At 36.1% G+C, this 16,831-nt stretch overlaps 1 protein-coding gene across 1 annotated transcript in view; it reads left to right on the top strand.

Moving 5' to 3' along the window:
• Nucleotides 1-16,831, top strand: part of DPYD (dihydropyrimidine dehydrogenase) — a 1,041,936-nt gene that overhangs the window by 1,000,638 nt on the left and 24,467 nt on the right. Inside the window, exon 21 of the mRNA XM_007485012.3 lies at nt 16,179-16,322. Coding sequence (XP_007485074.2) covers nt 16,179-16,322 — 144 coding nt within the window. The remainder of the gene's footprint in view (nt 1-16,178; nt 16,323-16,831) is intronic.

The following is a 16,831-nucleotide window of genomic DNA, read 5'->3' as shown; positions in this document are numbered from 1 at the left end:
TAAATTTGAATTGGGAATTTTTAGATTAAATATAGATAATTTCTGAGTTTATACAAATTTAATTAATAGGGCACCCAGAGCCCAGGGGATCATTTTCAAGGTCACAATACTGAAAATCAAGTCTGGAGCAACTTCACAAAATAGGCAAAGAACTCATAGAACCCCATAAATGCTACCAAAAGCACAAGATACTCAAAGTATTCACATGCAGAAGCAATGAACATAAACACATTCAGTGAAAAGAATCAGTTCAAATATAAATATATGGAAAAGGAAATGGCAAAATAATATAGAATCTTTGCCAAGAAAACCCCAAATGGAGTAACAAAGCATCAGACATGGCTGAGCAAAAATATAATATACAAAATACTACAAGCTCTCTTAACTAATAAAGGATTCATTAAATTGATCTGAAACTCACTTGATCAACCTCACCACCTATATTTAAACAATAAAGGTGCTGACAGATCTTTTCAATTTTTTTTTCTGTTAGCCTCCTTCCAGTTTCAATCTTAAATACTCATGCCATGATATGACAAATCATTAGATCACATCAAACTTTCTACAAACTCATTTTTATCTCAACTTTATTAATGATGAAGCGAAAAAATTATACTAGCTTTCACTTGCTACATGCTTTACTTATGAATCTGTAAGAAATTAACAGAATCATAAACATGAATTAGTTATTATAAAAATAAAGACTGTATAATGTATTATGGCAGTGTCAAACTTGAATGGAAATAGGGGTCATGAATCTTTACATAAGGATCCCTGCAGGTTGCACACTTGGTTTTAAAATGTCATGTTATCTATAATTTATTTTATTTTTATTTATTTTGTTAAATATTACACAATTACTTTCTAATTTGGTTCAAGCCATAAATAGAGACATTGTGGCCTGTGGCCCTTTGTTTCTGATGCCTCTGGTAAAGTTATAGAAGGCTATCCTTGAATCAGAAAAGTGTGAATTTAAGTCTGACTTACTAGCCTATAAGTTCATGGACAGTTACAATTCCTCAAAGCCCCCAGGAAAGTCTCTAAAAATATGAAGTTTAGGTGAGTTGCTGATCACTGGGAATTTAGTCACATGCCTGAACCAAAAAAAAATTAAAAATAAATTAACTGAAACTGTAAAATTCCCAAACCCTATAAAGATAGAGCTGTAATTTTGTATTCATATCATTTTTCTATCACTAGATGGTTATGATGCACCCATTATCCATTTGTAACTTTTGAATATGCATCTGGATATAAATAAGGCATTGCCTCTTGAGAATGGCGTTTATTATGTTCACATTTGGTTACTAATCGTTTTCATAGCTGCTCATGGTGATGCATGAATTGCTATCAGAAAACTCTGACCTTTTGCCCTAGTCATTAAACTTATATCCTATATTAAACAGGAATGAAAAAATATATATGTTTTGTTTGGTCTAAGTCCAATAATTATTTTAATGGCATATACTAAATTCAATATATTAATTTAAACAACTTTTTGGAAAGTTACAAATAGAAAATACATTAAAGAAATGCAATATAATCTTTACTGCATACTTTTAAAATCAATCCATCCCTCAATCGACAAATACTTTATTGAATGTTTATTATAAGTTATGTTTTGTGCTGGGTGTTCTAAGGGGATGCAAAGATTTAAGATAGAGTCCCTTGTCTATAGGAACTTACTATAAGCAGTAAAGCTAGCCTCCCCTCATAGATGCTATAGGATGAAAAAATAAGGTCTCCTAATTAGAGAGGGAAAGAAATATCTTCCTATATAACTCTTCCCAATTCTCCCCTGAAATTATTTGTTCTCAGCTTGAATAGAAATCACTTAGCTTGAGCTGGCAACCTACACCCCCCCCTCCACTTAACCCAAATTCCTAAGTGATTCTGAAAAATTCTAGGAAATGTATCCAGGTTTGAGACATTATGGGAATGAGGGTAATAAAGAAAAAAAGAAATCTTCAGTGAACTTTGGGAGTGATCACTGGTGCCTTCAGTTATTCTGAATTCTGAGATAATAGGAGATGTATTATTATTATTATTTATTTTCCATTTGGGGGGAAGAAGGCAAGAAAATCCAACAGAATATACCTGCTAGAGGACAGGAACAGTTTTCATATTTATTCTTTCGTATGCTCAGGCCTTGGAAATGAACTGGGGCTTACTGATAGCCTAAAAAATGATGCTTAAGTAGGAATCCAAGGAAAACTAAAGAGGGTTGGGAGCAATCTGTATCAGAAAACTGATCAGTATAGAAATAAGGACTAGGGTTGAAATGAAAATGGGTGTGGATCTAAAGAATAATTGGAACCCAGTATTAGGAATATGAGTCAATAATAGAAGGAGAGAATGTCATGAATAAATTTTGAGAAAATTGAGATTTAAGGCTCAGAGAAGATAGAAGAGTTGATTTTACCTTCTAAGTCTGCATCATCCAGAAAAGACCATGATTTGCTTCTATCTAGCACAAAGCAAAGAAGGATAATAGGATCCAAAAGGGTTTTAACAGAATACAGTATTGGGATGAACAAGATGAAATTCAGTCAATTTAGTACAAAAAATATATACTTTATACTTGATTTTATGTAGACTGAAAGCTCCTGTGAGTTAGCAGTATGATGTGGCAACCAAAAAAAAGTGATTTTTTTTAATTAAAAAGACTTCTTAAAAAGGACCTCATTTCTAGGAATGGGAAGATGAAGTCCCACTATGTGTTTTTTTGTCAGCTCACATGTACATTATCTTATTCAGTTATGAGAGCCAAAGCTTAAGGACAATAAAAGACCTAAAAGAGGGTAGCTAGGATGGGGAAAGGCCTTGAATCTATATCACATAAGGAAAAAAAGACCTAGAACCAATTTAGCTTGGAGAAGCAAAGACTCAGGGGGGAAGGAGGAACATGAGAACTGTCTTCAAATATTTAAAGTTCTATTGAATATAAAATAATAATAATAAATTGCTAAGATTTATATATTACCTACTATGTGCCAGACACTATGCAAATATCTCATTTGATTCTCAAAAAAACTCTTGAGATAGGTGCTATTTTTATCTGCATTTTACAGATGAAGAAACTGAAGCAAACATAGCCCAGGATCATATAGTGAGCAAATGTCTGAGTCCAGGTTTAAACTTGGATCTTTCTGACACTAAACTGCCCCTAATAGGGAGCTTAGTGTTGAATGGGGGGAGGGAGGGGTCCAGTGTTAAAGTGGGGATCTGTGTTAAGGCAGAGGTCACAGTTAACATGGAGGTCAGTCTTGTATGGAGCTTGGGTCAGTTAACACCAATGTCAGTGCCAACTAGAGGAAGCTCAGTCCTGGAATCTGAAAGCCTTGAAAAGTAGGCAACTCATGATAGTTTCATCTCTCAGAGATGAGTCAGAGAATCAGCTTCAATGTACCAATTTAAAGCAGTGATTCATGATTTAACTGATAGCATTCTCAACACTAAACAAAAGAAAGCCTCTCTTGATTGATTTGATGATTCATAACTGAAGTTTTGACATTAACTGCATTATTTAATCTTCATTTCTGATCTTTTTATAGTATGATAATCATTATTATCCTTATCATGAAAAAGATCATGTACTAAATACCTACCTATGTGTAACAGCTTCCACTGTGCTGGTTGCTACACAATGCTTAAATAAATTAACCCTAGGAACTTACCCCCTCTAGGAGTTCAGCACCCAAGAGAGGAGTTTATTATCTAATTTATCACCATACACTCTTCCTACCACTAATTAATAATTCACAAACATAGCTCATATTAACCCATGAGAAAATAGATGTCCCAGGTACACATATACTGATACAATATATTTTGTTTTCTTTTAAAGTCTGAACATTTTCTTCATATAGTGAGGCTGCCAGGAACTGTTAAATGGGCATTATCTTTGTCTTTCATTTTCTAAGAGGACCAGTCACATCACAGGGTGTCATAGTTGGGTTTAGGTAAGGCAGAATTGCCCAAGTGTGGAGGAATTCCATATTGGATATGCTATAGAGACTGGGCAGACCAGAATGGCAAGGGACTGTAGGGAAATTAATTTCTCCCCTGAATTTTAGGATTATTCAATTTAATCATAAGGACCAGTGCAACCAGGAACAGTAGGAAGAAAAGACATCCTAAAACTGGGAGCTTTTTGAGATAGGTAATGCACTACTCTGTCATAGAGTAGACCATGCTTTCAATTCTACTTCCTGTCTATAGTTTAGAAGAATAACCTTCCTTCTTCTTCCCCTCCCCCTCAGGGGTAAAAACACAAGGGAGCAGTCCCCTGCCATGTGGACAGGGACTGAGGAGGATAGAAGCTTCGTCTCAGGTAAAAGTCCTTTAAGAGGCTGATAGAAATACCTGGACTTCCAAGGCAGCACTCAGCAAGCACTCAGCTGTTGGCAATGTAAGGGAAAGAGACATACTTCCCAGCTTGTTTCTTCTAAAGATGAGGAGGCAGCAATCAGCAGCAGCAACAGCAACAGTAATAGTAGCAGTAGGAGCAGCAGCACCCACAGCAATGGCTCTGCAAGGACCACCCAGGCAGTTAGGGAAGGAGACAGAATCAGTGGTAGCAGTAGGGAAAACTCTGAAGAGAGGCCACAGCAGGAGAAACATGGTTTCTTTTCAAACTAATCTACTCAGAGAGAATTAAGGGTTCTAAACCCCACTTCTGTGGTTGCTATGAATATAGGATTTAAATTAATGTCCAATACTTCAAGATGTAAACGAGGAATCAAATCCAATTTGTGCAAGGCAGAAATCAGATGCAGAGAGAGAATGGGGAAGGTGCAAGAAGAAAAAACTCAAGATTCTAGTCAGAGAATCTGAAGCTTGGGAACTCCAACTGATCTCCCCATTTCTCCCAGCTAGGAGTCAGGGTAAAGGCAGCTCCCTCTGACTAGGAAGAAGCTTGAGGTCTCTCTGGAGATCATTGTTTCCCTGTGAACCCCTGAATATCCCTCAATCAGTTCTCAACAACAGCTCAGAGTCATCAATGAATATTGGGGACTGGGACTGGGAAAAGCTGTCTTCCGAGACACCCCTTTTTCAAGGATCTCTATTTTCCACCTCTCTCACTAACTTGTTCCTGAACTCCAGTACTCAACTAGTTAGCTCAGGAGTAGGGACCAAACCATCAGCTGGCCAGAAGATGAGTCAAGGCTGAGAGCATGAACCCTGAGATCTTGGGGGGGTATCAGTCTGCCATAGAGGACAAGTCCATATGGCTTCCTGCTTATCCACTTCCCTTACCTCTCTTTTCCCTGTGTGAACCCAAATAAAGTGCCTACTACTTAGAATCAGGTATGACTAGTTTCTGAGACTAGGAAAGAGGGCTGAAGATTTGGGGAGAACCATACCTCTCCCCAATAAGGAGGGTTGGTTCAGCATCCCAGGGCTTCCAACAACCAGACCCAAGGAGCAACTATCTTTCCTGGACTGAGGAGTAACCCCAGGTATTGGGGGGAAGTGGAAGTTGGTGTACCTGTGGAACCCAGAAGCAGAAGAGTCCATCCTGCCTCTGAACAATAGCTGAGACCAAAAAAGGAGGCAGTATTTTATTTTACCTAAGCCCTTCCCCCTAGTTCTTAACCTCCACCTCCCAGAACCATTCTCTGAGGAGACATACTTTTTCTCTCGGGGAGACAAAACTGGATTACCTTCTCCCAAAGGGAAGAGAGGGGAAGGTTAATCTTCCCCCTCTCCATTCTAACTCTTTCTCTCTCTCCCTTCATTTCCTCTGTATGTGTGTGTTTTCCCTTTCTGGCTATATATTACAAAGTATTATATTTTATAAAGTTTATTATCTAACAAAATAGAACCACATGATTAAGTTTTTCTACCTGCTCAAAAAGTCCACTCCACCAAAGCCTCAACAGAAAGACAAGAGAGTGAGAGATGGAATTTCCCAGAATTTATATCCTGTCTATATCAGCATGTAAGGACAGGAAGAGAGTGGGGTGCTGGGAATTGTAGGGGTGTTTTAGGGTAACAGATTCTAATTACACATTCCAGAGTCATCAAAGTCCAGTGCCAGGCCAAAAGGAAGGATGACTGGCAATGACCCTCAATACAGTGGATATCCTTAGCATCTTTGATGTCTTACCAAGCTCTGAGTGTCACAAAGAGCCTGCTTTAGTCATCTTCATGACTGAAATGTTTCTCATCCACCCATTCCATTGGGAGAAGTCCTTACATGCTTTTGGTGGACACCCCTACTAATTCACCAATAAGTTTGAGGCCAGATTCATTACAAGATAGATAGAATATTTTAGGGTACCATCAAGATCAAGCCATCTGACAACAATCATTTATTAAATGTATGAGCCAGGCCCAGGGCTAAATTCTAGAAATTCAAGCAAAAAATGAAAGAAAAAGTTCTTTCCTCAAGATTTAATGAGAATTGAAAATTTATGTAACAGTTGATAACTATGTTAGATTTTACTTCTGTATTTATATATCACAAACCATACATAAGCATTCTGCTTTTTAAAAAATGTGTATTACTTTAAAGAAATGGCATGAACTACAGGATAAAAAGTCAAGCATTTTTAATTTTTTAATTTTTATATTTTTCAACTTTTTCCCTCCCTCCTACCCCTCCCCTTTTCCCAAGAAGTAAGGTAATATGATATAAGTTGTACATATATTATCATATCATACATATTTCCCTGTTTATCATATTGTGAAATAAGACAAGAATGACTTACATTAGAGAAAAAGTCATAGAAAAGTGAAGTGAAGAATGGTATGTTTCAATCTGCATTCAGACTCCACTTGCTTCCTCTATAGCAATGGGTTTCCTTTTTTTTTTTGTCATGAGTCCCTTGGAGCTGACCAAGATCCTTGCCCTGTTGATAACAATGTTGATAATAAATAAGACATTCATAGTAGATTGTCATATATCATCATTGTTACTGTGCACAACATTCTCTTTGTTCTGCTCACTTTACTTTGCATCATGTCATGTAAGTCCAGGTGTTTTGTTATCATATTGTTTGTCATTTCTAATAGCACAACAATTTTCCATTAAAATCATGTACTACCACTTGGTCAGCCATTCCCCAATTGATATCATAAAGACAATAAGCCATGGGTCCAAGCCCCACTGCTGACACTAGCTTTGTAGTGCTGGGCAAGTCACTTAAATTATCAGAGCTCCCAGGAGTCCCTAAGGGAAGACATTGAATTTTAAAAGAGTTGACAATCTACCATGGTGAAGCTTTTCCCTCATCAGGAATTTTTTACATTAGTCAACCTACAGGTCCAGTCCAATATTTGATTTGCTAATACATAATTGTATGGATATACATATATATGAAGACCAGAGTATTTATGAAACTTGCCTGAGTTTATATATAAAACCAATATTTGAACCCAATTTAGGTATATGAAGATGTATGTGTATGCATATATCATTCTGCTAAACTAAAAAAAAAATTCTGGATTTCGAGACAGAGGACTTGGGTTCAAATCCTGATCACTGTAGATTCTTGATTAGGAAGAATAGTCTGTGCAGGGAGCAAACATTCACATAAAATCTCAGAGATGGAAGGTGGAATGATGAATGTGAGGAACAACCAAAATGGCTAATTTGGCTGAACTGCAGGCTGAATGAAAGGGGATTATAAGTGATAGAAATAGGGAGTTAGGATAGAACTAAGTTGTATATGACTTTAAACACTCTAAGGAAACAAGAGGAAGACTTTGGAGCATCTTGAGCTCCTGTCATGGTCATGCTTGTCCAAAGAAAAGCATTGATAAGCTAGAGAGCTCTCGGAGAAGAGAATCCAAGATGGTGAGGGAACTGGAGTCCATGTCATGGTTGAGGGAACTGAGAATATTTAGCCAGGAGAAAGGAAGACTGAATGGTAAAAGTTGGTAGAAATTATATCTCCCTCCAAGGGCTGATGTGGTAGGTGTTCTAGATTTGCTTTGCTCCCCTGAGGTCAGAAGAAGGCTCACTGGTCAAAAATTGTGAGGGATGGAAAAGGAAAGAAAATTTAGTCTCAATATGAGGAAAATCCATATGGCGAATACAGTTGTTTAAAAGTAGAATGAGTACCCTTTGATGGTAGCTTTTCTCTTCCTAGATATCTGTAAAGATAGTTTGTAGCCAGGCCTAGATACTGGGTTCAAATCTGGCCTTAGACACTTACTAGCCGTGGGATTCTGGGCAAGTTAACCCCAATTGCTTAGCCCTTACTACTCTCCTACCTTGGAATTGATACTTGCTATCAATTCTAATACCAAAGGTAAGGAATTTTCAAAAAAGACTGTATAACCACTTTGCATTTATGTATCAAGAAGATCCCTTTTCAGATCTGAGTGGTATTAGATGTCTCCACAGGTTCCTTTCAATTCTGAAAATCTATGGTTCTAAATCTTTTAATGTGGCTATACACAACCAAAAAAATGGGGTGGGGGAATAGTTGAATTCATTTAAAAAACCTAAAATTCTCAAATGTGGGGGAAGATAATTAATTTAACCAAAGCAATAATTTATTATTACTTATCCTTATGGAAGCCTTATGGAAGCCCACTATCCTAGCAACATTGCCAAACACCTAAAAGGTTTAACTCCTTTGCCAGTCAATAAATATTAAATGCTTATTATGCGTCAAGCATTGTGTAAAGCAATAGGAATATTAATTTAAGCAAAAAAAAAAAAGCTGGTCCCTGCCCTTAATGCACTTTCATTCTAATAAAATAGGAAAACACAGAAAGGAGAGCTGAAAATGGGGGGGGGGAGTGAATATACCTAATAAGATGGTGGAGGGGGGAATAGATGTCCTGTGGATAGAAGTCAGCAGTGAAGCCTAGAAAGGAATGGAATCTTTAAAGTTGGTCTATAGTGATTATTGCATTATTACTACCTCAGACGGGGGTGGTTTGTATAAATTCAACCAAATTTCCAACCAGAATGTCCATATATGCAATTGTAATCAGTATTTATACTCTCCATACCCACACAAGTATTTGGATCAGTATATAATCAGAAATATAATAAATGCTGTAGGCATTTTCCTTTGGTTTTGCTGTCAGTATGTGGGTGTATCCTGTAAAATCAACTCTAACCCTCTATTAGTGGCAAGGGACGTTTATAAAATTAATAGTGTGTGTTCACATATCTTTGAGCCCTTAATAGAAATGAAGTTCGATATACTATGTTAACTCTGTCACCTGTGAAAAATCCCCTTTGACAAAAGCAGTCAAGGTTGAGAAATACTAGGCAGGTATGCCTTTTGACTAGCTTATCTCCCCAATCCATCTGTCAGTTTTATGTCTTTCTTCATCCAGTACAACCTGAACTCCTCATTATGATTTTATGTTAAGCCTACATATTCATCTCAATAATTACTCTTCTTTATGAGAAATTCAGCATGGTGTAGCAAAGGTAACACTAGATTGGTAGGTAGTTTAAGGGCTTGGGTTTGCATCCTAAGCTTGCTATTTACTATCGGTGACAAGAAGAAAGTGTGTGAGAATGAGGGGTCCAGGAGGTGGGGAGTGGGGAGCTATAAGGGAATGGAGCAGTATTTGATAATTGCATTGAAGTATCTGAATGCTTGCCATAAGGATGAAGATTTAACTTTATTCTGCTTAGATCCAGAACTAGAATTATTGGGTGGAAATCTCAAAGAGAAAATTAAGCCTTGAGGCAAGAAAAAAATTAGTTAAAATTTGAGCTGCCCTAAGTGGAATGGGGTGTCTTAAGGAAGACACCCCTCTTCAGTGGTCTTCAAGTAGAGACTAAATAGTTGTTTTATGGGTATGTCATACTGAGGGTTCTTTGGAGGAGGAGTAATTGGACAAAATTGTCCACTGACATCCATTACAATTCTGGAATTCTGTGGTTCTGTTATGCTGTTGGGCAAGACAACCTCCAAGTCCTAGCTCAAAATCTGTGATGCTCTGATTGTAAGACTATAGCCACTGAGTTCCCTTATAAATTTGAAATTCTATGATGCTATAAGTTTATATGTTGTTTGATATCACTGACTCATTGACCCTCAGTTTTCATGGATCTGTCAAATAGCTGAGAATTGACCTAGATCATCCCTAGTCTTCTCTAGCTCTAAGACTGTTATTCTATGATCCTTTGGTGGGGGTAGGGTTTGGGAGGGGTCCGTCTTATTTTTAAAAAGTATTAGGAGAGGAACAGGGTGAAAACTTTTATCCTTTATTTAGTATCAGCTATTAATAAGAAAATGGTAGTCTGGAGCAAGACACTATTAGGAAAAGCCAAATCGGTGCAGGTCCCATCAAAATGATATCAATTTGAACTGGGAGATACCAGTGCCTGTTTCTATTAGGGAACAAGAAGCCCTTTCTACTCCATAATATGCTCAATTACCTTTGGATTGATCCATGAATAAATTATAATTCAAACGGACTTCTTCACCTTACAGCTTTGCTGGTTTAAGATATCATTGTTGATTCATTATATTGTCAGTTTTCTATTGGCAGTGTAATGCTTTTACATCTGGATAGAGACAGTTTTAGAGGAAGATACTGTTATCTTTAAATGAGTAGGATTTGGCTTCTATGGTGAGAACAAATTCATCAATGATGAATCCCCCAAGAAACTATTGAGACGAAAATCTAACTGTCGCTCAAGATTTGTACAGTTTATCAGTTACAAAGCCGCTTTTGATAACCTCAAAAAAGAACTTTTCCCCTTTGTTTAAGAGATATAGCATGAGTATAGAAATATGTTTGGCATGACCTCACATATATAATAAAAAATAAAGTGTTTGCCTTCTCGGTGAGGGGGAAGGGAAAGGAGAGGAAGAGAATTTGAAACTCAAAAAAAATTTTAATTTATATTAACTTTTATTTTATTATTAATTTTACATATTATATTTTGAATATCATATTTTGCTCTAATATATTTTTATTCTATAATCTTTAATGATTTTTTCATATGTCCTTGGAAAATATTTAATGAACTAAATAAAAAGAATTTTTTAAAAAGAAATGTAGCATTACACTCAAAACCCCTTGGTTTCTGTTACTGCTGGCTGCAAATTTGGCTGAAAGGAAATAATGAATGGAGACTTAAAACACCTGCTGCTGGCCCCACTGCTTCCCTTTTCTACAATAGGAAATCAATTAACTATATATTCTCAGGAAGAGATTTGAGCTAAATGATTTATTAATCATCAATGATTATGCACATACACAATGACCATATATTCATTTACAATATTTTGGGGGGTTAGGAGATATGAAGAGAAAAATTATGAAAATAATCTTAAAGATATAGGAGGATTGATGAGTCTCTCTGGAGGGAAAAATATTTTATTATTTGAGAAAACTTAATAATTTTTAAGATGCTACATCCTCAAAACTCCAGAAGTTACTGCATCATATATATTTCATGTTTTAAGAGCATTTAATATGGCACAATAAAACTGGCTTGATTTCTTGAATGAGAGACAGAAATGACCTGATGGGAGCACTGAAGCTCTGAAAAGCTAGCCTTCAGGATTGCCATGTCCCAGATAAGAGGATGCCATGAGTTTTGTGAGCAGGACTGCTGGTGTTGGTTATGCTTATAGAAGAGAAAGTTTCAGGTGGAGATGTGGAAAGAAAGGCTTTTGAAATATTCATTTTCCCTTTGCCTGTATGAGCCAATATGAAAAAAAAATCATAATAGTAATATTAAAATTAAATGCCTATCCAGGCTTCCTGAATGAAAGAAAGCCATATGGTTTTTTTTTTTTTTTTGGTGAAAGATATATACTAGTTCCTAAACCAAAAATGTGGTCACTGTTAAAAATGTACAGGGAATCACTTCAAAGATCAATACATACAGCAGATGTGTTGCCTCCTCCTTGAAGTCTTTCAAATGGCCCATTTTTCTTTTTTTTATTTTTCTTTTTAAATATTTTTCTGTGTTACCTGATTCATTTTCTTTCCCTCCCCTCTCCCAGAGCCGACAAGCAATTCTACTTGGTTGTACAGATGTTATCACTTGATACCTATTTCCATATTATTCATTTTTGTTATAGAGCGATCTTTTAAAGCCTAAACCCCAAATCACATCCCCACATATACAGGTGATAAATTATGTCATATCTTTTGCTTTTGCATTTCTACTCTCAAAGTTCTTTCTCTCAATGTGGTTAGCATTCTTTTGCATAAGTCTATCAGGAGTGCCCTGGCTTCTTGCATTGCTAGTGGTAGCAAAGTCTATCATATCGGATTGGTCCACAGTGTTTTACTTTCTGTGTACAGTGTTCTCCTGGTTCTGCTCATTTCACTCTGCATCAGTTAATTGAAGTTCTCCCAGTTCATATAGAAATCATCCAGTTCATTATTCCTTACTGCACACCATCATATACTACAATTTATTCCACCATTCCCCAATTGAGGGACAACACTTCATTTTCCAATTTTTTTTCCACCACAAAGAGTGCAGCTATGAATATTTTTGTGCAAGTATTTTTACTTTTTATCTCTTTGGGGGTACAAACCTAGTAGTTTTATGGTTGGATCAAAGGATATGCATACTTTTAAAGCCCTTTACACATAATTCCAAATTGCCTTCTGGGCCATTTTTGTATTTGTGTCTCATGCTCACTATTTGGACTATTTTCTTTGTCCCCACCTCCATTGGAACAAAGGATTAATTTAAATGAAAACAAAATATTATCCCTTGGATTTGTGTTCCAAAGGAGACAGCTGAAGATTCTCCAAATATACCTTTGATATAACCTTCACAGAATTTACCTATCAGATTTATGATGTTTACAAAGCTACTTGTCAAGGCGTAACAACCTTCCTTCATTGAAAGTATAAAACTAGATGAAGTCATTAGCAAAAAAAGAAAAAACAAAATTGAGTATTTGGACTCCAGGATTTCCTAGAACCGGCATTGATGGGGCCCAGAAATGTGGTAAATTAGGAAAATTCCAAACCGATATATATCCAAGGTAACATATCATTAGCACCTGATGCAGTGTTAAATGGATTCTGAGGACATTTCTTATTTACAAAATGTTTGACTTGACCAATCCAAAATGGATTATTCCTTCCAATTGAAAGTTATATTCAAATATATAATGGTCTGTGAGGACTTTGTTTACATTATTTATTTTATATTAACTAAAATTTATTAACTGCTGGTTTTGTTGAACTGTAATTGTAAATTGTTTCCTCTCTCTTCCCAATTCCAAATATTATTTTAATTGTTTGGTGATTCAGGAAAACAATAATGAGAATAACTTATACTTGTACAGATTTATACAGCATTTTTAAAAGAGGTACATTGGTTTAGAGGGTAGAAGATGTCATTCTGATCCCTACTGGCTCTGGGTCACCAGGCTCTCAGTGATCCTTTAAGTCTGTAAACTGCAGAAGTGCTTTGGAGGAGAGAGTTTCCTTCCTGAAGTTCCCTATGCTGATAAAGAGGTCCCATTAAAAAGTCATTTCCATACAGTAATCTATTGAGATGGGCAGAGTTTTATTATACCCATTTTACAGAGAAGGAACCAAGACTTTGAAGAGATTAAGTCACTTGTCTATGATCTTACAAGTGAGTTCCAATGTACTCACTGCTATCTGCTTACTCTAAATAACTCACTGAGGACTATAAGATTAGAAATAGTTTGATTCTCATAAGCAATTTTTGTCCAAGAAAACAAATAATGAGATATGTCTCCCTCTTCTTCTCAAAAAGTTGGGGGAGGAAGGATTATTGAGGTAAAATGTTGCATATATTTTTAGACTTGGTCACTGTTTTAGTTGGTTTTATTTAACTATTTTTCTGTAATATAAAGAGGAGGTCAGTTCTGAGGGTGGAGGCTGAGGGGTTATAAATGACTGTAATATAAAATCCAAAGCCATCAAAAAATCTTATTAAAATATAGTGATTTTTTAAATCCACAATATGGAGAGTATGCCATTAATCGTATGCCTGTCCAATAGACCCTGATGCCATTATTTCCACCTTCACCCCTTTATTCTACTGAAATGCATTAATGTTCCAGGTAACAAACTTAGATATTTACACTTGAACAAGATCCTTCCATAACTACAAACTGCTTCCTGAAATTTCAGCTGTAGCTTGGTCTGATTGTTGGGACATGGTTGAATATTAGTTTACCCTCTCTATCAAGGGCTCTAGAGAACTGGAAAACTCATTTTCCTGGGGCATTATGGTGTCTGGAGAATGAAGCTCAGTGTTTTGAAACAAGTGTTATGCAGCGAAGCACTTGCCAGGTCAGAGATCAGAATGACCTTGGAACATTGCAGTGTTCCAGACCTCCATCAGGCTAGAAAAATGGGTCTTATTTCATGGGAGAAAGTGTTTTTTTGTAATCTAACCCAGCCCTAACAATTCTAGGTTACCAGCAATACAAGCCATTTGGAATTCAGTGGTGTCTATCAACACCCATATTTGCCATGAAAAATGAAGAGCAAAGATTATAGGAAAGGGTAAGGACAGGCTAGAGAGAAATAATTGTGGAATAATGAAGGAACTAAGTGCATCATTGTATTAACTTGATACTACTTAGCATTCTTCTCGGAAGCACAGCAGATCCTTAAACCTTGTCTCTTACTAAATGAACTTTGGAAAGCACAAAGAAAGAACCTTGAGGCTTTGTACTGTATGTGTGTAATCTTGAATACTGATGCAGCCATTTGCGTCTATTTCCTGTTGTGTGTTTCTATTTTCACCATCTTTTATGCAAACTAAAAAAGTCATTGTTTTCTGTATGCAGAAATCGATATTTTTACTGCTTTGCTTTTCAGCTATTCTGGGAAATCACAATCAACATTCATCATGATCACTAAAGGGATACATGTAATGATTCAGCATGGTGTCCTTGAGAAGCACAGGATATGGACAACCATAGGCAACCCAGAATCTCATCCCTGTTTTACCACCAACATATTCATTGTGTGTGATTTGGAGCAATTCCCTTAATAACTCTGAGCCTCAGTTTTCTCAGATGTAAAATGAACTTGGAAGTTTCCCTGGAAGTTTTGATTGGCTCTCTTCCCTGGTACCAAGGGCCCTGAATCTTAAAACAGCTTCTTAAATTGAGTATTAACTTCCTTCAGCACTGAAAGTTTTAGTTTTTTAAAAGCCTACAAGGGCATAATGAATCTTCTTCCATCTAATGTCAAACTCTTCTAAATCAGAGAAAATTTTTACTTCTTATAAAAAGCTAACAGACTAACTTTATTAGCACATTAAGATATATTTATTTTCTTCAACTGAATTGGATAAAGAGGGGAAACAAATCTCCCCAAATATAAGGATATGAATTTTTCAATAGATTTAGTTTCATAACAGGATACAGCATTTGGAATATTGATCAATTCTTTTATCAGTAATTATGGTTCTCCCTTCTTAGTATTGAAACAAACTCAAAAAAATAGAAATTCTGTTAATAAAACATCAACAAGTAAAAGCTCATTTAATATTTTAAATGAATAGATTTATTGTTCCTATTTTAGAAAATTCATAAATTTGTATGTTCATATTTAATAGTAGGCTAATAATATCATGAATATTGGCTGCAGGGATTAGAGTTGTTGTTGTGAATAGAAATGAAATCTAATCCTTAGAAGACCAGTGATCTTATGACCAGAACTTTGATGAGAACCATATATTTAGAACTAAGAAAGCTTTAGCAGTCATTCAGTCCCAACCCTATCATTTTACAGAAGAGAAAACCAAAGGAAAAGTGACTGCCCAAGATCAGTAATTGCATTGCTGTAGAGAACACTTGGTTTAGAAATTCATTCATTCACATAGATCACAGATTGTCATTTCACTTACAAGTTAGAATTTTACAAAGCTGAAGCATTGAGAATTTAAAGGAATTACCTGTGGTCAATTAGTACATATAAGACATAAAACCTGAATTCAGGATTCCTAATTGCATCTCACTCTAAGTTGGGCAAAATAAACACACACAACCAATTAATGTATTTGTTTCCTAATGTTTGTATATAACTATAGGTATATATAGCTGAAACTTCATCTGTTTATTATCTCTTCTTATTATAAAGAGGACTCCCTGAGGTCAGAGTCTCTTAACTCTTCTCTTTATGTCCCTAGAGTTGAGGGCAGTGCTTATAAATGCTATGGTGTTAATTCATTCAAACATATATGAAGAGCTAACAAGGTGTCTTGTTTGTTTCTGCTTTAGAAATTGCCAAGCTTTGGTCCTTACCTTGAGCAGCGGAAAAAAATTATGGCAGAGAACAAGATAAAACTGATGGAGCAAAATGGAAGTTTTTCACCTCTGGAAAAAAGCTACTTTGTTCCCAAGAAGCCCATTCCAAAAATCAAGGTAATAAAATTTATGTCTATTGTTAGTCTGAGATCAGTGAGTAGGACTTTCCCTCAGGGAGGAAAATCTCATGTGACAAGGTCAAACCTGAGGTTTCTACCTCCAAACTGAATAAACTGGGGATCACCAAATCCCTCTAAGCTACAAGTTTGGGGACTTCTAGATTCCACATTGACAATAATAATTACTGCCATTTATGTAACACTTTGTACTTTCCAAACTGTCAGTGATTACCTATAGTACAAAGAAGCTGGAAAAATTCATAGACCTGCAAATTCTATGCAGCAGAATCACTTCAAAAGTTATTTTATCCAACCTTCTACCCAAAATATGAATCCTGTCTATATAATCCTTTGGAAGTGATCATACAGTTTCTTAATGCTCATCATCCCCCCCCCCCAATAGGTTAAACTGGTCATAATAAACACTCCAGATGTGAACTCACCAGGGCTTGATGTAACATCTTAAATATCATCCAAAAACAGAAGCATCTGGAGGACCTAATCTGC

The sequence above is a fragment of the Monodelphis domestica genome, chromosome 2, assembly GCF_027887165.1.
Source record: "Monodelphis domestica isolate mMonDom1 chromosome 2, mMonDom1.pri, whole genome shotgun sequence".
Classification (NCBI taxonomy): domain Eukaryota; kingdom Metazoa; phylum Chordata; class Mammalia; order Didelphimorphia; family Didelphidae; genus Monodelphis; species Monodelphis domestica.
This window is presented reverse-complemented; position numbering and strand designations above follow the sequence as displayed.